General features: G+C 36.6%; 1 protein-coding gene and 1 pseudogene across 2 annotated transcripts in view; one reads left to right on the top strand and one right to left on the bottom strand.

Annotated features, from left to right (window-relative positions):
- Positions 1-18080, top strand: part of LOC107643802 (ARM repeat superfamily protein) — a 34315-nt gene extending 16235 nt beyond the window's left edge. For both annotated transcript variants that reach the window (XM_016347553.3, XM_088486209.1), the window contains 21 exons: positions 4638-4768; positions 5311-5370; positions 5493-5562; positions 5667-5731; positions 5808-5869; positions 5937-6060; positions 6140-6197; positions 6373-6485; positions 13106-13183; positions 13289-13351; positions 13477-13572; positions 13681-13790; positions 14377-14566; positions 14905-15019; positions 15452-15564; positions 15655-15732; positions 16661-16726; positions 17174-17305; positions 17400-17456; positions 17547-17627; positions 17722-18080. In XM_016347553.3, coding sequence (XP_016203039.1) covers positions 4638-4768; positions 5311-5370; positions 5493-5562; positions 5667-5731; positions 5808-5869; positions 5937-6060; positions 6140-6197; positions 6373-6485; positions 13106-13183; positions 13289-13351; positions 13477-13572; positions 13681-13790; positions 14377-14566; positions 14905-15019; positions 15452-15564; positions 15655-15732; positions 16661-16726; positions 17174-17305; positions 17400-17456; positions 17547-17627; positions 17722-17772 — 1913 coding nt within the window. In that variant the 3' untranslated portion in view covers positions 17773-18080. The remainder of the gene's footprint in view (positions 1-4637; positions 4769-5310; positions 5371-5492; positions 5563-5666; positions 5732-5807; positions 5870-5936; positions 6061-6139; positions 6198-6372; positions 6486-13105; positions 13184-13288; positions 13352-13476; positions 13573-13680; positions 13791-14376; positions 14567-14904; positions 15020-15451; positions 15565-15654; positions 15733-16660; positions 16727-17173; positions 17306-17399; positions 17457-17546; positions 17628-17721) is intronic.
- On the bottom strand, positions 6822-7660 carry LOC107643803 (secreted RxLR effector protein 161 pseudogene; annotated as a pseudogene).
- Positions 18081-21155: the final 3075 nt, after the last annotated feature.

The following is a 21155-nucleotide window of genomic DNA, read 5'->3' as shown; positions in this document are numbered from 1 at the left end:
TATAACGCTAGTCACTGGTTTGTATAAGATCATCACAAAGGTCCTTTCAATCCTCGTGTGAAGTTTGTGGGACAACCATTTCGAAAAGTCAACGTGCTTTTGTAGCAGGTAGATTTTGGATGTAGCTTTGATTGCTAACGAGGTGGTCTCTGGTATGAAAAAGTGAGCGAGAGTGTTTAGTGTTTAAATTAGATTTTGAGAAGCTTATGATAGGGTCAAATGGGGTTTCTGGATAAGGTGTTAAGGGAAAAGGATTTGGTTTTAAATGGAGAAACTGGATTTTAGCCTACCTTGCTACAAGTACCTTCTCAGCTCAGTCATGGTTAATGATGAGCCAAAGTCATGGTTCGATGGTGAGAGGAGTTTGAGGCAAGGTGACTATCTATTTTCCTTCTTATTCAATTTAGCGGTTAACTTTACCTATGCTACACCTGCGGTATATAGCCGGTTCCAAGTTTGGATAAAGGAGGAGGAGGGTTGTGTTAGGCCTTCGACAGCCAACATAAAAACTTAGTCAAATCTTCATGATATGGATCAAAAATATTATTACGCTAAAGTTAGGTTGTTGCCCAGAAGCAACGTGCTGTATGGCTCGCGTATCGCGTACAGTGTCAAATGAGAAAAACTCGCTGCATCGGTGTCCTGGTGTAGTGTTAAATGAGTAAGGGTTCCTGTGTTTTCGTGAACGGATGAGGGTAAATAAGTTAGTTTACAAAGAAAAAGATTAAGGTAAAGGTCGGAGCGAGAGAAGGTTGAGATTTGGGACATGGAATATAGATACTCTAACAGGAAAATCCATGGAGGTAGTGGATACCATGACAAGGAAAAAGATAAACATCCTGTGCCTACAAGAAACAAAATGGGTCAGCCCGAAGACAAGAGAGTTCTTCGAGTTCAAAATTTGGTATACAGGAACGGTGAAGAATAGGAATCAGGTAGGTATTATCGCGGATAAGCAGTGGAAGAAGGACGTAGTGGATATTAAGAGGGTGTGTAATTGGATAATCTCTATCAAATTTGTGGTGGAAGGATGTACTTTTCATGTGATTAGCGATTAGGCACTGCACGTGGATTTGGACAAGCAACACAAGATGATGTTTTGGGAGGATCTAGAGATTTTCTTAGGAGGAGATTTAAATGGCCATGTTGTTGGAAGAGAAGTAATTGGGTATGGAAGTATTCGCGGAAGCCATGGTTTCGGGGTGGCCAATATCGAGGGTAAGACTATGTTGGACTTTTCCTCAACCTTTGACCTTCTCATCGCAAATACATGTTTTAAAAAGAGAGACGAATATCGTATAACCTATAGGAATAGCATGACAAGCTCTCAAATCGACTTCTTGTTGAGGAGAGTCGACCGAAAATTTTGCATTAATTGTAAAATTATTATGGGAGAGAGTTTAACACAACATAGGATGCTCGTCATGGATTTTCGCGTTGAGCAAAAGTTGAGGAAAAGACAATACGAAGAACTCAAGGACGAGGTGGTGGTGGATGAAATGTGAGAAACAAAGAAGCTTTCTAAGATGGGTAGAAGAAGAGGCAAAGTGGGAAGGGAATGGAAACGCAGAGAAGATGTGGAGGGAGATGGTAGAAGTTATTAGAAGAATAGTAAAAGAAAATTTTGGTGAAGTTAGAGGGATATGACCAAGAGACAAGAAGTCCTGGTGGTGGAATGCGTGTATAAAGGAAAAGATAAATGCAAAAAGCAGTGCTTTAAAGAATGGTCTTTGTGCCGTAATGCAGATAATTGAAAAATATATAAGGCGGCTAAGAAAGAGACAAGTGGCTGTAAGTGAAGTAAGAACTAGAGCATATGAGAGTCTCTACTAGTATTTAGGCACGAAGGAAGGAGAAAAATGTATATATAGAATCGCAAAGAGTCGTGAAAGAAGAACGAGAGATTTGGATCAAGTTAAGTGCATAAAGGATAAAGACGGAGAGGTTTTGGCTCAAGATGAAAAGATTAGTGAAAGGTAGAAGAACTACTTCTACAAGTTATTTAATAAAGGACAGAAGACTCTTTCGAGCATTGGTCGGTTATACACGAGGGAAGAAGATTAAAACTTCGACTATTATTAAAGGATTCGAGAATTCGAGGCAAAAGAGGCTCTAACGCAAATGAAAAATGGCAGGTAGTAAGACCCGATAATATTTCGATTGAAGTTTGGAAGGGGCTAGGAGAGAAAGGTATCAGTTAGTTAACCAAGCTTTTTAATGAGATTTTAAGGTAAAAAAAGATATCAGATGAGTGGAGAAAGAGCACATTAGTATCTATCTACAAGAGTAAGGAAGATATACAGAGTTGCGAAAATTATAGAAAGATCAAACTCATGAGTCATACCATGAAGTTATGAGGAAAGGTGATAGAACGGAGGCTGAGCTAAGAAACACAATTAACAGAGAACCAATTTGACTTAATGCCAGGCAGATCCACCCCTGAAGCTACATACCTGTTAAGAAGGATGATGTAGAGGTATCAGTAATAAAAGGGATCTACATATGATATTTATTGATTTGGAAAAAGCGTACGATAGGGTGCTAAGGGAGGTCTTATGGAAGGTTTTGGAAAGGAAGAGAGCAAGGATCACATATTCGTGCAATTAAAGACATGTATGATGGGGCTACAACTAGTGTGAAGACTCAAGGTGGTGTGATAGAAGAATTTTCTATTGGTATAGGATTACACCAGGGATCATCTTTAAGTCTATATCTTTTCACATTAGTCTTAATAGTACGCATAGAGCATATCCAAGAGCTTGTGCCATGATGCATGTTTTTTGTCGATATTGTTTTTATGGGAGAGTCAGAGAAGCTCTAGAAGTGTATGGTCTGCACATGAGTTGTAGTAAGACAAAATATACGGAATGTAAGTTCGGCCGCTGAAGGGAAAACTCTAATATAGAGGTGAAGATTGGAGAAAACATCGTACGGAAAGTTAAAAGTATCTTGGGTGCATCATATAGGATAATGGAGAGATTGAACAAGGATCCAAGCAGGTTGGTCAAAATGGCAGAGTGCGTCTGGTTTTATGTGACAAAAAAATACCTCTAAAATTTAAAGGTAAATTCTATCGCCCTACGATAGACCGGCTATGCTTTATGATATAGAGTGTTAGGCGGTCAAAGAAGAGCACGAATATAAGTTAAGTGTGATAGAGATGAAGATGTTGAGATGGATGAGTGGTTCTACGTGATTGGTTAGAATAAGGAACGAAGAGATAAGAGAGAGTTAGAGTAGCACCTATTGTAGAAAAAATGGTAGAATCGTGTCTCAAGTGGTTTGAACGTGAGAAGAAGACCGACAGAGCACCCAGTCAAGAGGATGGATGAGATGGAAGATGGACAAGGGGTGAAAGGCAGAAGAAAACCTAGGAAGACCATCCATGAGGTAGTCAAACAAGATCTACGTGTAAACGGTCTTTCTGTAGACATGATACATGATAAAGTTCAATGACGTCTTTAAATCCATGTAACCGACCCTACCTAGTGGGACAAGGCTTTGTTGTTGTTGTTGTATTCAGTTTAGTGGTTGATGTATATAATTAGTTGATCATTAGAGCAGGGAGGAGGGGGCTTGTTAAGAGTAGGATCCATAGGGAGTGCAATTTCTCATTTTCAGTTTGCGGATGATACCATTGTTTTCTTGGAAAAATGATAAGGAGAGCTTCTCTAATGCGCTCTCCATCTTTAATGTTTTCCAGCTATCCTCTGGTTTAACAATCGATATGGTTAAAAATGGCTTAGTGGGGATTAATATTGACCCAACTTATCTCTTTGACATAGCATCTTTGGCTGGATGTCAAATTCTAAAATGGCCTCTTGTTTATTTGGGTGTTCCTTTAGGTGGGAGTCTTACTTGAACCTCTTTCTGGGATCCTATTGTGAAGAAGATTTCTAAGTATCAAGTTTGGAAAAGGAGCATATTTCTTACTAGGAGGAAGGATCACTTCTATTCGGTTCTGCTTATCAAGTATCTCTCTTTATTTCCTATCTTTGTTTTGTATACCGAAGGAAGTGCCTAAAACCATTGAGAAAATAATGAGGAACTTCTTTTGATCTGGTGCTATGGATTTCACATTGGATCATCTGGTGAGTTGGGAGATTTTCTGTCTACCAAATAAACAAGGAGGACTGGGTTTTTGATAATATTGTATTAAAAAGAAAAAATTAGCTTGGCAACAAAATGGTAATGATTTTTTCCTGTAGAACCACATTCTCTTTGGCATAAAGTTATTAGAAACAAGTATGGCTTGAACAGAAATTGATGGGATTCAAATCTTGCTTCACATGCTGCTCGCTCTAGCCCTTGGAAATTTATTTCTAGTGGTTATGTTACTTTCATACTTTTGCTTTCCTCAAAAATAGGGGATGGATCTCGCTTTCTTTTAGGGGAAGATCATTGGCTAGGTGATGCTCCTTTTAACTTGTCTTTTCCATTTTACATAACGTTCCTATTAGGGATTTCTATTCAATACAGGGTCTTCCTATTCTTGGAATTTTCACTTTTTTAGAGATCTTAGTGATAGAGAGTCCATGGAGTTGGGAAATCTTTTAGGTCTGCTTGAAAATGCCCCTTTTAGGAAATCATTTATCTTCCTTGTTTCAGGAGATTTATTTGAATGTTGGTTCTTTCAGGTGTGCTTTTATTGGATGAGATAATAAGTTCTTTTGGTGCTGAAGGATATCTGGCCATCGAAGATGCTGCAAAACGGTGGTTCACTGAGTCGCAAACAAGAAAAATGTCTGGGACTGCAAGCTGGTGGAGGGTATAGATAAAATTTTGGTTTCCTTTGTTCTTTGAATAATCTCTAGCATGTCTGAGAGAGAATATAGTTGTGAAATTTGAATAACCTACAGTATTTAGAATATTCCGAGTCTCAAACAAGAAAAATGTCTGGCATTGCAAGCTGGTGAGGGGTATAGATAAAAATTTGGTTTTCCTGGGTCTTTGAATAATCTATTATGTTTGATAGAGAATATAATTTGTGAAATTTGATTTGTCTTCTGACGTTTGTTACTTTAGAATATTGCTAGCTCTGAATTCTTTTTTTATTCTTTGATTTTCAGTCTGCAACTCTTTCCTTGCTTTGAGTTCTATTCATCTCGTTGAAAGCTTGAAAGATCTATTCTGTTATTCTTAGCCATTTTATGCATGCTCGTGGTTATTGAAAAGGCTGAGCCATTTGCAATGTTTATGATATGGCATACTGATTTGGCTTATTTGTTAATGATATTCAGGTTGTTACTTCTCACTTTTGATTATAATTTCTAAATCCTAACCATGTCACAACAAATTTTCTTTTGGCAGTTAAGAGAAGCTACGCTTTTTGCCTTATCATCTCTTTCAGAACAACTGCTTGAGACAGAGGTCTTGGAATTTTGAATTCAATTGTTAATTCTTTTTCCAGTGACATTATTTTGCTTTGCAATTTGATGTTTTTTTTTTTTTTTTTTTTTTTCCTTTTTTGCTTTTACATGTGTTTCTTTCAGGAGACAGGGTTTGAATCAGCAAGCTTGAAACACCTCATTGAACAGCTTGTCAGTGATGACTCTCAAGCAGGTCACATCTCAACTGTTCCCGCACCTCTTTAATGCTTCCATTTTGTTTCAGTTACTGCCATGGGTTCAATTATTAATGTCTTATTTGTCCATCATTTCTTACAGGTCCTCTTGAATACCCTTTCCTGTATGCTCGCATTTTTACTGCAGTTGCTAAATTTTCCCCTGTGGTAACCTATTCTGTCATTATCTCTATCTAGCTCCTCTCTTTCTGTCATATTTCTGATTGTACTTGTCATTTTACAGCTAAGCAGTGGTACACTAGAGCACTTTCTTTACATGGCAATGAAGGCGCTTTCAATGGATTTGTGAGCACAGTCAACTTGTGTTAGTTTGTATTTGTCATATACTTTCTTCTAACATTGTGTTTGACAGGCCTCCACCTGTAAAAGTAGGTGCTTGCCGAGCACTTTCCCAGCTCCTCCCTGAAGCAAATAAAGAAACTATTCAACCTCAGTTGTTGGACTTATTTTCGTCCCTCACCGATCTTCTTATTCAAGTACTATACAATATAAATCATTTTGCCTTTTATTTTGTATTATTTTTGCTTGCAATAGTTATGTTCATATGATTTCCAGGCATCAGATGAAACCTTGCATATGGTACTTGAAACATTACTTGCAGTAGTTAAGACAGGTTAGTGGATATTGCTTTTTGATATTTTAATAATAAATATCCAGTCCTCCTTCTGGACTGGTTTCTCCTTTTGTACCCGCATCTGTGAGTGGAACGCATATCTGACATCTTTGTGTGTGCTGTTCATCTTGGCGTTTCAATTCATTTATATTTATGCTGATATTTTTACTTATAGCTCATGAATCTCCGGAACTGGTTGAAAGCATTATTTCTCCTGTGATCCTCAATGTTTGGGCGTTGCATGTTTCGGATCCTTTTATCAGTATTGATGCCCTTGAAGTTATTGAGGTAATAATTTGTCTTTCCCCCAAATTTTGTTTCTGAAAAATACTCTCTGTTTAGTGTTTAGTTCTTTTGTTGTTTAAATTAATCTTTTTTAACTCACTACCTGGAATTCTAAGAGAGACAAAACCCCCTTAGCCTTACTTGAAATAAACGAATGGAGTGAGACAAGGATTGTGTTTTGGATGAATTCACTTGAGAGAATCATCTCTCAGTGTCAATATATATATACATAGGTACAGAAATAAAATCCCTTAATACTAGGAGATATGATAGAATCAGAGATCCCTTAATACTAGGAGATAGAATCAGATCCCTTAATACTAGGAGATCCAATCAGAATCAGATATCTAAAGATGGAAACTATATCAAAACAGATTTAATCTAATATTCAACACTCCCCCTCAAGCTGGAGCATATAAATCATATGCACCAAGCTTGTTACATATGTATTGTATCCGAGGACCCCGGAGAGCTTTGGTGAAAATATCTGCAAGTTGATCGTTGGAGTTGACAAAGGCTGTTACTATTTCCCCACTTTGCAACTTCTCCCTTATGAAATGGCAATCAATCTCTATGTGCTTGGTCCGTTCATGAAACACAGGGTTGGAAGCAATATGTAAGGCAGCTTGATTATCGCACACCAGTTCCATCTTACTCGGCTCACAAAACTTAAGTTCCTTAACTAATTGCTTCAACCATATAAGTTCACATGTGGCAAGTGCCATAGCTCTATATTCAGCTTCCGCACTAGATCTTGCTACAACATTTTGCTTCTTACTCTTCCAAGATATCAAGTTTCCACCAATAAAAACACAATAACCAGATGTAGAACGTCTATCAGATGGAGATCCTGCCCAATCTGCATCAGTATACCCAACAATCTGGTTATGTCCTTTATCTTCATACAACAAACCTTTTCCTGGAGCACCTTTGATATATCTAAGGACTCTAACAGCGGCGTCCCAATGACTATCGCATGGGGAGTCAAGAAACTGACTTAGGATACTTGTGGCAAATGAAATATCTGGCCGAGTGACTGTCAGATAATTCAATCGGCCAATTAATCTGCGATATCTACCAGGATCTGCAAGAGGTTCTCCTTGATTTGGACTAAGTTTTGTGTTGGGATCCATTGGTGTATCTACAGGTCTAGAATCCAACATTCCAGTTTCTTCAAGAATATCCAGAGCATATTTTCTTTGTGAGATACAGATCCCAGCATTAGATTGTGCCACTTCAATTCCTAGGAAATATTTTAACTTCCCCATATCCTTAGTCTAAAAGTGATCAAACAAGTGCTGTTTTAACTGAGTGATTCCCTCATGATCATCTCCAGTAATGACAATATCATCCACATAAACAACCAGATATATGGAGGTCATGGAGGAAGAATGACGGAAGAAAACTGAATGATCTGCTTCACTCTGAATCATGCCAAATTTAGAAATAACAGCACTAAAGCGACCAAACTAAGCTCGAGGGGATTGTTTCAAGCCATATAAAGATCGGCGTAAATGACATACTAAGCCGGAAGACTCCCCCTGAGCAACAAACCTGGGAGGTTGCTCCATGTATACTTCCTCCTCGAGATCACCATGTAAGAAAGCATTTTTAATATCAAGTTGATGAAGAGGCCAATGGCGAATGGCAGCCATAGAAAGAAAAAGACGAACAGAGGCCATCTTCGCAACAGGAGAGAAGGTATCACCATAGTCCAAACCAAAGATTTGAGTGTAGCCCTTAGCCACAAGGCGGGCCTTTAATCGATCAATGGTTCCATCTGAGCCGACCTTAATAGTATAGATCCAACGACAACCCACAGTAGATTTGCCCGGTGGCAATGGAACAAGATCCCAAGTACCAGTAGAATGTAAGGCAGACATCTCCTCAATCATAGCCTGGCGCCACCCTGGATGTGAAAGAGCTTCTGCTGTTGTTTTGGGTACAGAAACAGAAGACAAGGAGGAGGTAAAAGCATAGTGCGAAGATGATAAACGATGGTAACTAAGAAAATTATAAATAGGATTAGGATTACGGGTGGAACGAGTACCTTGTCTGAGAGCAATAGGAGGACTACTGCTAACTCCGGAAGAAGGATCCAAGGACGGTTCAACCACGGGTTCAGGAGATGAGTTATCTTGGACTGCAGGCCGTGGGCGGCGATGATAAACTTGGAGAGGCTTTGTGGGAATAGGAGGCCCATCTAAGTAAGGAACAGGAAGCACCTCCGTAATGGAAGGTGAAGTGATGTCGGGTGCAGAGAAAAAAGGGGTATTCTCAAGAAAAGTGACATCGGCAGACACGAAGAAACGATTAAGAGCTGGAGAATAGCAACGATAACCCTTTTGAAATCGAGTGTACCCTAAGAAAACACATTTGATAGAGCAAGCAGTTAACTTGTCTTTGCCTGGGGTAAGATCATGGATGAAACAAGTACAACCAAAGACTCGTAGTGGAAGAGAAAAAATGTGCTCATGAGGAAATAAAATGGAATGAGGAACTTGATTTTGCAAAACAGAAGAAGGCATACGATTAATTAAATAACATGCAGTCAGAACAGCCTCACCCCAAAATTTAAGGGGAACATGAGTATGGAGAAGAAGAGTGCGAGCAGTTTCAATCAAGTGACGATGTTTACGCTCAGCCACACCATTCTGTTGAGGGGTATGAGGACAAGATGACTGATGTAGAATGCCTTGGGAGGACAAGTAAGACGAAAAGGGTGCTGAAAAATACTCACGAGCATTATCACTTCGTAAAATTTTAATTGAAGTTTTGAATTGGTTTTGAATTTCAGAACAGAAAGACTTGAAATGTACAAATAATTCAGATCTGTCCTTCATTAAATATAGCCAAGTGCAACGAGAAAAGTCATCAATGAAGGTGACAAAATAACGAAAACCAGAATGAGAAGTAACCCGACTAGGTCCCCATACATCAGAATGAATAATAGAAAAAGGAGACGCAGCCCGTGTATTGACACGACTTGAAAAAGAACTACGAACATGTTTACCTAAATGACAAGTTTGACACTCTAAGGTAGTAAGACGAGATAAACTCGGGACCATAGCTTGTAACTTCGAGAGGCTGGGATGTCCCAGGCGACAATGGACCACGTCCGGAGACTCAACAGTAGCAACAGCAGACACACTAGTAGTGGGTAAGGCAAGCCGATACAGTCCTTGAGACTCACATCCTGTACCAATCGTCTGTCCCGTCCCTCGATCCTGCACAATGACGGAGTCAGCAAAAAAGGTAACAGAACAATTGAGAGAACGAGTAAGTTAGCTAATAGAAATCAAATTGAAAGGACAATTGGGCATGTAAAGAACAGATTTCAAAGGTAATGTAGGAAGAGGAGTTGCTTGACCTATTCCCCTAGCACCAATTTTAGAACCATCAGCCAAAGTGATAGAAGGAAGAAATGCAGGGTGTTCAAGTTTAGAGAGGACAGAAGAAGTACCAGAAATGTGATCAGAAGCACCTGAGTCAAGGACCCATGGTCCAAGAGAAGAGGAATGAGAGATACAAGCAACAGAATTACCAGAGTGGGCCACCGAAGCAATGGGAGTAGATGCCTGCTTTGAAGCTTGGTACTTGAGAAACTCATCATAATCATTGCCAGAGACAAATATCCCTTGTGGTTGTGCGGCGGAAGACATGATGCAGACACTCAGAAACGGCCGGAAAACACCTGCAGAAGGGAAACGAGGGCCGGAAAAAGCCTGGGCAGCGGAGAAATTTTGGGGACAGGCCGAACTTGGCTTTCCGGTTCTGATTCTGGGGTTGCTTCGGAGTGGGTCTGATGTTTGACAAGGTTTTGGCCGAAAAAACAGTTTCTGACGAAGAGACACAGCTGATAGTGTCAGCTGGTGGGAAAAGGGAACACGGCTGAGAGATTGCAGCCGGAAAAGAAGAAAAACAAATAGAAACCAGAGCCGGGTCGGAACCTGCTCTGATACCAACTTGAAATAAACGAATGGAGTGAGACAAGGATTGTGTTTTGGATGAATTCACTTGAGAGAATCATCTCTCAGTGTCAATATATATATACATAGGTACAGAAATAAAATCCCTTAATACTAGGAGATATGATAGAATCAGATCCCTTAATACTAGGAGATAGAATCAGATCCCTTAATACTAGGAGATCCAATCAGAATCAGATATCTAAAGATGGAAACTATATCAAAACAGATCTAATCTAATATTCAACAGCCTTTTTGACTTATATTGATTGAATGCTGCATGATCCAATCCCATATTGATATGGGTTATAAGAATTGGCAACAGCTAAATAATCTATTTGCAATTCCAGTTACAGAAGTATGGATGGGTATCATCCTAAAGCAAGTGACATGTTAACAATATCAACTAACATCTGAAGACTTACCCTCAATTTAGTGCATAAGCATTCGTCAAGCTTAGTATATATATATAATCCAAGGGCCCTAAAGAGAAATGATTAGGGAGCTTTGCTTTATTCATAGTTTCTTCTGCTGTTTGATTGGTCAGAGAATTGAGAAACTTGTGTGTTTTGGAGAAAAAAAAAAGGGGGGGGGGGGTTGGCATCCAAGAATATGACATTTGCAGCTAAGTGACATTGTAAAATTTTCTCTTACAATCTACTTCATGATGGTTTGCATCCACGTGGTTGGCAAATACAGTTTCTACGCTAGTAGTCTTTGGGTATTCAATTTTGCATAATGCTTGATTTTCAACGATTATGCTTGATCAAGATGTTAATAAAATTGAGTCTTCTACTCCTTTGCTTGATTCTGTTCATCTCTGTCTTTTTCAATGATGTTCGTAGAACTCACAAAACTCAAAACAGAACATATATATAGTACTTGTTTGGGCGCCATTAAATCGATAAAAAAAATATTTTTCCAATGAAAAAAGATCTTTTTTTTTATTTTTTAGTGTATTTGGCAAATTTCTAATATTAAAAGTAAAAGTACTAGAAAAATAAAAAAACATCTTTTTTGAGAAGCTACAATTTACATCTTTTTTTAAAAGATATTTTTTTCTTAAAAAAAATAGGCGTTTTTCACATAATAAATGAACAAAAAAATACTTTTATCTTATTTTACCCAAACATAATTGATAGATAAGATCTTTTTACATGAGATATCCAAACATAAAATCACTTTTACTTTTGTAAAAGATCTTTTAAAAAAATATCATTTAAAAAAAGATCTTTTTCGAGAATGGCACCCAAACACGCCCATAATATAAACATGTAGTATTAACTATTAAGCACATCGGAAAATGATAGAGTAAAATCAGCTCAGGAAAGAGAGAACTATGAAAATTAACAAAACAAGGAGTCACTTGAGCACTATAGCAGCTAGGTTTCGCTTAGGCCTATTAAAATCCATAACTAACCACGAAAGTAATAAGGCAAATAATAGCAACTCGGGCAAGTGAGAGAAAGAATATATTACTCTTAGGTGATTTGTCTTACATGAGAGGAATACTAGCATCTATTTATAACAACAGTAAATCCTTGATACTACTAAGGAAATAATGATAAATGCAATGCTAATCCTAAGAGATCATATTTGATACTCTTTGATATGATACGATCGTATCCTGATTTCTGACAAGGCCTGACTTACTTCAATCCTATTTCCCCCTTTATATCCAGTACTTCACACACCTTGATTCTATTACCATAGCTAGTGTTTGGTTTACAGAGGAACGGAGACAGACAAACAGGCAGAGACAGTAGAGGCAGACACAAAACATTTGTCAATGTTATCTTGTGTTATGTACTCCATATATGGTTTCAGGTAAATAAGTAGAAAGTAAAGTCTTGAAACTAACTCTGTCAGCTTGGCACAGTAGTGAGGTATGGCCATTTTCTTAGAGGAAAGAGAGAGAGAGTTGCACCAATATTATCCTTGTCAGACAGCCACTTGATAAGTTGTTCGCGGCAGCAGTTTGGCAACCAGCTTTGATGCTCTGATAGGGCAATGAGGTGAATAATTTTTTGTCCCTATGACACACTCTCTCTGTCCCTGTCTCTCATTTTCTCACTCCAAAAGTCCAAACATTTCAAAGCTTTTGACCGTGTTTCTATGTGCCTGTCCCTCTAAAAAACTCGGACTCCTCTTCCAAATCACTCACTTCTGACGTCTCTTACTAATATTCAGGAATAAATGTAGGCCAATAATGCTTGGCTCAGTCCCTTTTGTTCTGATCACATGTGCTTCAAAAAATGGTAGGCCTTTTACCGCTGTCGTCAAATGTGTATTACCTGTGGTTTAGATTTTGATTGTTGGCTCATCGAATTTGGGATTGCCTATAGTGAGATCACTTTGGTATATGCATTTGGTGCTTTAAATAACTATGGGTTCGCTTAGTAGATTTATTTAATTTTCTCCTTAGATCTCGTAAAGATGCAAAGATCTTGTGGCTGTGCTTAGATTATGCTGGGACTTGGAAGAAGGTTACTAAAACATAACTTTTGTTTTTTCCACTTACGACCATTAAAAGATATTTGAATATAAATGTTTTGCTTGATCTGAGATCTGAAATTATTAATCATTTGGTTCATTATGCTCCATCGATGGTTTAGCTGCTAGATTTCTATCTGCACACTTCATTTTTTTTTCCAGGCAGTCAAGGGTGTTCCTGGATGTATACATCCTTTGGTTTCCAGAATTTTGCCGTATATTGGACCAATTTTGAATAAAGTATGACTACTTAAATTTATTTTTGATTTCTATAGACAGTTATTTCTGATGCACTTTTTTGAACTTTCTGATGGCCCTGATGCACCTCTTAAAATTTTCTGGTAGCCCCAAGAGCAGGCTGATGGGTTGGTAGCTGGGTCATTAGATCTGCTAACAATGCTGTTGAAGGCAAGTCAACTTGCACTGTAGCCAATTTCTTTTACTTCTGTTAAATTCATTAAATAACTTAGATGTTTAAGCTTGTATTTTGTTTTTCTCTTTTTCTAATGTCAGCTTGTCATAGCTTTGTGCAGAATGCACCCAATGATGTTGTCAAAGCAATATATGATGTCTGTTTTAGTGCCATTATCAGAATAATCCTTCAAAGTGATGACCACAGTGAAATTCAGGTCAACTTTTTCAGATACACATAAATATCCAACAATTTCATTACTGTATTTGAAATTACTTTCAATTGTAACACAGAATTGAATGTTTGCATTTACTGACGTGTGCAGAATGCTACGGAATGTTTGTCTGCTTTTATATCTGGGGGAAGAGAACAAGTTCTTGTTTGGGGATTGGATTTTGGATCAACTATGAGAAGTTTACTTGATATAGCTTCAAGGTAGTCATGGTTATTTTAAATGTCTTGGTAGATAAAAATCTACAATTAGTGTGCATTGCATTCTGAGGACTAGAATACATTTTCTAGTCCCCCACAAAATTTTTCATGGAGTTCAAGGAAAAATTCACGATCAGATTAATTGACGGAAACTTGTTATAATAATTAAAATTTCTTTGTGCTGTTCAGTTTTCATGTCAAACCTTGCTGCAGGACATGAAAAAAAGCAAATTGGTGACTTCTAGCTCTACATATATTTATTCAGTTATTCCAGTTATGTTGTTATCGATTTTTATTTTATGAAATTATCCCCGTTACATTTTGAGGCTGGAAATAAGTGGAAGCTTCAACTTTTGTGGTGATTGCTGATGGTTGTAGTAACCAAAACGCAAGACAGCATACGTTCTTTCTATTTTTTATTTTTGATTTATTTATTTATTTTTCATGTTGAATCGTCATGATAACTACAAGTTGTAAATTTGTTATTTTCTTTGTTTTTCTGTTTTGTGCATGGTCTATTTGTTTGTTTCTGTGTGTTTACATTTAATGTTTCAGATTTTTCACTCTATTTCTTGTAAATTTGTAACAGACTACTGGATCCCAATTTGGAAAGCTCGGGATCTCTTTTTGTTGGAAGTTACATTCTTCAACTTATATTGCATTTACCGTCACATATGGCAGCACATATACGAGATTTGGTTGCTGCTATTGTTAGACGTATGCAATCTGCCCAAATTTCCAGCTTGAGAAGCTCACTGCTAGTAGTTTTTGCAAGATTGGTAATATATGCAAACTTATATATTAAGTTTGATTAATTCTTTTGTTGGTGTTTTACCTGGGAGGGATATCTGGTTAGTAGCATATAGAAGTGGAAACACTAAGAACTTGAATGCCTTGATTTCTTATATTCCATCATTTTTAATAATATCTTTAGTAGATTCCTCTCGTGTATGGCTGCATTAAAATATTAAAATATGGATGGAAAGAAATACAAGCTGTGACAAATTTGACCTAACCTACTTGTGGGTTAAGTTTGAAATTTGTAAGTCTATAATATTTGGTAGCTAATTAAACTCTTTTAGTATTTAGTTAAATATTCAGTTTTAATAATATGCAGGTTCATATGAGTGTTCCTAATGTCGGACAATTTATTGATTTGCTGATCTCTATTCCTGCTGAAGGTCATGATAACTCCTTTGCTTACGTAATGTCAGAATGGACTAAGCAGCAAGGTGAACATCCTTATGCCCTTCATATTGTGAAATCCTTCTGTCGTTACTTTTTGGAAACAAAAGTATTTTACAGTCGGAAGGGAAGTCCTGCAAATTTTCTGGGAATTGTTTTAGGCGTAGAAATAGAAATATAGTATATACCTTGTCTCACTCAGAGTCATTGTGCAGACTTCCACTTACCCTTTTTCTGATTACAGCAGCCCGAAAATTGTTTGTTGATGGATAATAGAATTACATAGAATACCAAGTTAAAATACATACCATATGCATTGGCACAGATACATCTGAATGTTGGAAATTTTAGATCTTTTCTCGAGAGAGTCAATGGGGGGTTTTTAATAGAGACTCAAACATTAGAATGACTAACAGCAAATGGTTAACATGCATATAGACAAGATCTAACAAATTTAACTGTATGGCATGTGATGGCAGGTGAGATACAAGGGGCCTATCAAATAAAAATTACTACAACTGCCCTGGCCTTGTTGATAGCCAGTAGGCACAATGAATTGGCAAGAGTACACGTACAAGGCCATCTAATTAAGGTATTACAATATTATATTGATTCAATATATTCGTTTAAACATTCTTTTCGAAGTGGCTGCTGAGTAGTTGTGCTTATTTGCTTTACAAAGTCTGATGTGGGAATAACGACAAGATCAAAAGCTAAATCAGCTCCAGATCAATGGGTAATGTTGCCACTTCCTACAAAGGTAACTCCATTTTATTATATATAGAACCTTAAATTGCATATGATATTATTTCATCACAAAGGCTACTTGTTGTAGCATGCTGTGTACTGGCAAATGGGTAAACCATGTGAACTCGTCGCACTGTAAGAAACACCGAACATAGGGACTAGAGGAAGTAGTATGATTGTATTATTCGCACAGATGAGTCTAGGTCTTAGCTCACAATTGAAGAGAACATAGAACAACAGACGCAATGAGCAAGAGAAACAGGACACTATAGCAGCCCTACTCTCACATGCCAACTCCCAAATTTTTCCTCCTCCCTCTTTACTCTATCCTTTATATCCCTCTTTCTGCGAACACCCATGTGCTAGCATGGCATTTCCTTTGTTCTCAGTTTCTGCCCAAGTTAGTTAGAAATTGAGGATTCACTCAATTTTCCAACTCTCTGGTTCTGCTTAAATCCAAAACTATCCCTGAAGCTTTTGTGCCTATATACCTGCATCCCTTTGGGGTATTTATCCTTAAAGGTAACACACTGTCAAGTGGTCTCATTTTTGTTGTTTATCATTGCGACACTCGTGGCTGTTTCATCCAGAGACATCAACTGACAATGATTTCATATCAAATCACTATGGAGAATATTATTGAAGTAAAAAATCATATTCAAAACTTTGTTTTTCATGGACAAAGCACACTTCACTCTATCATATGTATTGATGATTAATTTGTTTTACTTACGTATTTATTTACATATTTAAGTGTTCAAATATCAAATTTATTGAACCTATATTTAAATACATTAAAAGATTTATGCATTATAATTATATGAAACATCAGTGTATACAAACCCATGATCCAATTTTTGTCAATCAAAAGCTTTGAAGCTCTCTTAACTAAGTTAATGTTGTAATGGACTCTATCTGATTTTTCTTCCACCAATTTGCAGATAGTAGGTTTATTGGCAGATGCATTAAGTGAAATACAAGAACAAACTTTGGCCGGAGATGAAGAGGTAAAATTTCCACATGGATGTGTATTAAGTTTGTCAGTGTATCTTATGATGCATACTAATTAAAACTTTTCATTTCTCATATGAGAAACAAGGAATAGAACTGTTAATTCCCGAAAGCCACTAAAATGAGGCAGTTTAATGCAAATTGCTGTTTGCAATTTATACACTGATTATTGGAACACTGCAGATTTATACGAAATTCTTTTGTAGCTTGTAGTCAGGTTGATATGCACAAATTACTTTTAACTGTTTAGAAACTGAAGGACCGATTGGGAAATCCTATTGCATTATTTCTATAGAGAGATTACTCTTGATAAAGTACTTGATGTCTTATTGCTTACATTAAACCCTTAACTCTAAATCATCTAATGCAAGATTTCTACCTCCATATTTAAAAAGGGCAATGGAAACTTGTTTCTTCATCTCTCTTTATAAATGTTTATTCAGGATAGCGACTGGGAAGAAGTTCAAGCTGATACCAATGAAAAGGATAGAGAGTTTCTTCAATCAGTCTCTATATCTGCATCCGGAAGACACAATGATGAACATCTTGAAGCAATGGCAAAAGTGTTTAATGAGGTTTGTTGAGCTATGGTTTATGCTACTATCAAGGTCAATTTTTTGATCATATATTTATTACTATTATATTCTGAACTTCCTTCAAAATGTTAAGGATCAAGAGGACCAATATGAAGATGACCTATTAAGCATCACCGATCCGCTTAACCAGGTCTGTGCTGGGAGTTCATACGTTTCATTTCAATGTAATGCACAAAAAATTACTTATTGAATTTTCAATAATATTACTTGTTATTGACAGATAAATCTGGCAAATTACCTTGTGGATTTCTTTGTCAACTTTTCTCAGTCAGACAGACAGCTCTTAGATCACATTTGCAAGGTTATCTGCCATTTGAAATTATTTTCTACTGATTGAACTTTCTTGTATATGGATGAATATAACTTAACCTTTATTTATCTTATTTGCTCCACAGAGCTTGAATCAGTCTCAACGAAATGCAATTCAAATGGTACTGCAAAGATGAGCACATTTGGGATGAAGTACAATTAGGATTACTCTAAATGATGGTGAGAAATCGAAAAGGCATTTTTCTTTTTCTTTTGTTTTTGGCAAGGGTTGGGGAATCTGTTTGGGGTTTCTACGGATGATTTCTTCTTCTGTTCCCCTTTGTGTCCCCCTTGTATCGTTTCATTCAATGTGTTGTATGTTATGGGTTTCAGTTTTGGGATTGACTCCACCTTCATTGTTACTTGAAAATTTATGCGTATCAATACGGTAACGTTTGTGTGCAATCTATTAACGAGGGAAATAGAAGAAACAAGTGGTGTATAACAGTATAAGAATGTAGCACGGACATTCTCTTTTTAGACAAAATTGACCAAATTTTATTTTTAGAAAAATGTAAGACTTGCAAAGGGTTTATACATTTCAACTAACTTTATTTTGGAAATATTTAAACCGTTATCTAAAAGATGAATGAAAAAAGTTGTAACAAACTACAATCTTTAATTTTTTTTTATTTGAGTAGAAATAAAATTGCCAAAAACTTTCCTTGTCAAAAATCACATACTGATACGGATAAAATTATTTTATTTTGTATTTGTACATGCAAAAACAAATTATGTTAAGATCTTATTTCGTCTTTTTAAGAATTTAATCAATTTATCTCATATTTATTCATTTTTGCTAAACTGGTATGTTTTGAAAATATTTTTATCATTTTTTTTAAATGTTTAGTTGAGACCACAAACGAAAAATAAAGTTCAAAGACTCACAAAACCAAAATGAGACAACAAAATAACAACAAACAGTATCCAACCTCATCAGAGGCATTCGAACCTCAATAATGACACACTCAAACTCGAACAGAACAGCACCCTACCTAACCAAACAAAACAAAAACCATAAGACCAAAATAGAAGCAAAAAAATCACAAACAAATCTTGATACTGCGAGTAGCTATTGAGTACCATTCGATTCGTGGGCTGTAACTGGATATTTGCTTGAATCGTCCTGTTCCATTTTACACTGGAGAACATTCCGGTTTGGCAGAAAAAGATTTAATCAGTTGGGATTCCAATATCATGAACCAATATCAGTGTCTTGATAGGCCTCTAGTTCTTTTGGGGATTTTTTTCTGAAAAAAAAAAAAACATTATTTCCAAAACCAAGTTATTTCAACTTTAATTTACAGAATGCATTTTTTTTAGGATGAGTTCGCCGCACTCGGTCGAACATCACCTAAATTCTCCCTAAAACCTAGCTGAGGATGAAATTCAAATTTCTAAACTATTATCATCGTCTCCAAAAGTACATAGTACATAAAAGTACATAGACAACTAGCATGATTTTTTTAACATCGTCGGTGGCAATGATAACTATTATCATCGTCTCCAGAATTCGAAGTCAGCCTGTAATTTATGAGAATTCAAAGTGAAGTTCGCTGGGAGATGCAGCGAACTTTATAATTTATATGAAGTTTGTTGGGGGTGAGACGAACCCTTAATATTATGGAATTCGCCGGGAATGTAGTGAACTTGCCTAAAATTCCAAAAAAAAAAAACCTCCTTTTGGAAATAATGTTTTTATCTATTTATTTATTTAAAAAAAAATCCTTCTTTTGGATATAACTTCAGCATCATTGGACTTCAAGGTCAACATGTCACGATATATATAGCATTTACTCGTCAAGTGGGTATCTGTCTTCAGGATCTTATATATGGACCTTCCCAATGAAAAAAATTTGGAAAATTCTGTGGTGCTACATGGGATATCTTTCTATAGGTAATGAAGATGGCGTGTCATGAGACGGTGCCAGACACGTGTCAAGGGACCTGACAAATGCAGGATAATGTTTGACTGTGATCAACTCAATAAAGTTGTAATTTGGTTAATATAAATGTCTAATGATGAATTTGAAAAATGAATTTAATAATATGTTATGATTTTTTAACCCATACATACTGGACATGTTTTATAGTGGAGTAGAACCTTTTAGTGGATAGAAGTATTGGACCTTTCCGAAAATTTTTTAATTATAGTTGATATCGGTTGGGTTAGTTCAATGTTTAGGGGGAAAATATATAGAAAAATTCTACATCCATGTAATTTTTTCATTCAAACTATTCAAGTAACTTCAATCAGACGCGCCTCCCCAACTCTTTTACGCGTTTGTTATACACACGTCTCATATAATGTAAACCTTCTGCTACATGATAAACTTTTTTTAATGTAAACATTTCTCAACGTAAACCTTGTTCATTGATCTGCGTTGAATTCAACGTAATAAGCTCCGTCGTTATTCTTCTTCTTCGTTTTCTTCTTTGATATACGATTAGGTTTATTCTTCTGAAATGAATCATGCTGATTAGGTTTGGATTGTTCAATTTTGAATCGAATTGAATGGAATACGATTGTTAATTTTATTTGAATTGAATTCAATGAACGTAGGTGTTTTTGACTATGAATTGAATGGAATTGAATTGATAATATCTAAATTGTAGACAGAGTTGTTTCGAATTTGGTTTTATATAATGAATTATGTTTCGTTAACTAAGTACTATACAATTCTTTCACTGTAAGTTACTATTCGGTTCGGTAAGCAGAAAGAAGTTTGAATTTATTTTCATACACTGGATTATGTTTCGTTTACTCAGTATTGTAGAGTTATTTCACCATGAGTATGTGTTCGGTTCGGTATGCTGAAAGGAGTTTGTAAAAACAATTAGAGGAATATATTCTGTTTTGTTCACTGAGTACTATATAATTGTTTCACCATAATGACGCTTTCGGTTCACCATGCAGACCAGCTGTGTTGTGGATGAAAAATTTGTCCCAAAGGTGGGGATGATTTTCAAGACACTAGAAGAAGATGGAAAGTTCTACAAATATTATTCCAAACTTGCCAGTTTTTCTACCAAAATAAGGAACACGACTCGGGACGGAGACAAGATTAAGAATCAACTAATCGTATGCACGAGAGACGGGAGGTGAAAATCCAAGATATCTACAACTTTGAAGACAAACCCTTCAGCTGGGTTAAATTGTCCGGCCAGGATTTACGTACACATAATGAAGGACGTTGGTCTTTGGACAGTTTCTAAAGTAGTTCTGAATCACTCACATCCTCACTGTCCAGATCGGGCAGAGATGTTCAAACAACACAGGGAGCTTAACATGTTTGTGCGTCGCACCATTAAAACCAATGAGGAAGCCGAAATCAGACAAGCAAAACTTACCAGTCACATATATTTTCGTGTTTAGTGCATGTACATCTTTCGGTTCACTACGGTCTGGGTGTGCTTATTTATGCAGGTATAATTTGGTTTTAGGTTCTTTTGTGGGCGTGAATCATCACGGCCAGTCGGCACTTCTCGGATGCGCGCTAATGAAAAATGAGGACATCCA

The sequence above is a fragment of the Arachis ipaensis genome, chromosome B5 (genome assembly GCF_059453495.1).
Source record: "Arachis ipaensis isolate K30076 ecotype BB chromosome B5, ASM5945349v1, whole genome shotgun sequence".
Taxonomy (NCBI): Eukaryota; Viridiplantae; Streptophyta; class Magnoliopsida; order Fabales; family Fabaceae; genus Arachis; species Arachis ipaensis.
Note: the sequence above shows the minus strand (reverse complement) of the source record. Positions and strands in the feature narration are given on the sequence as shown.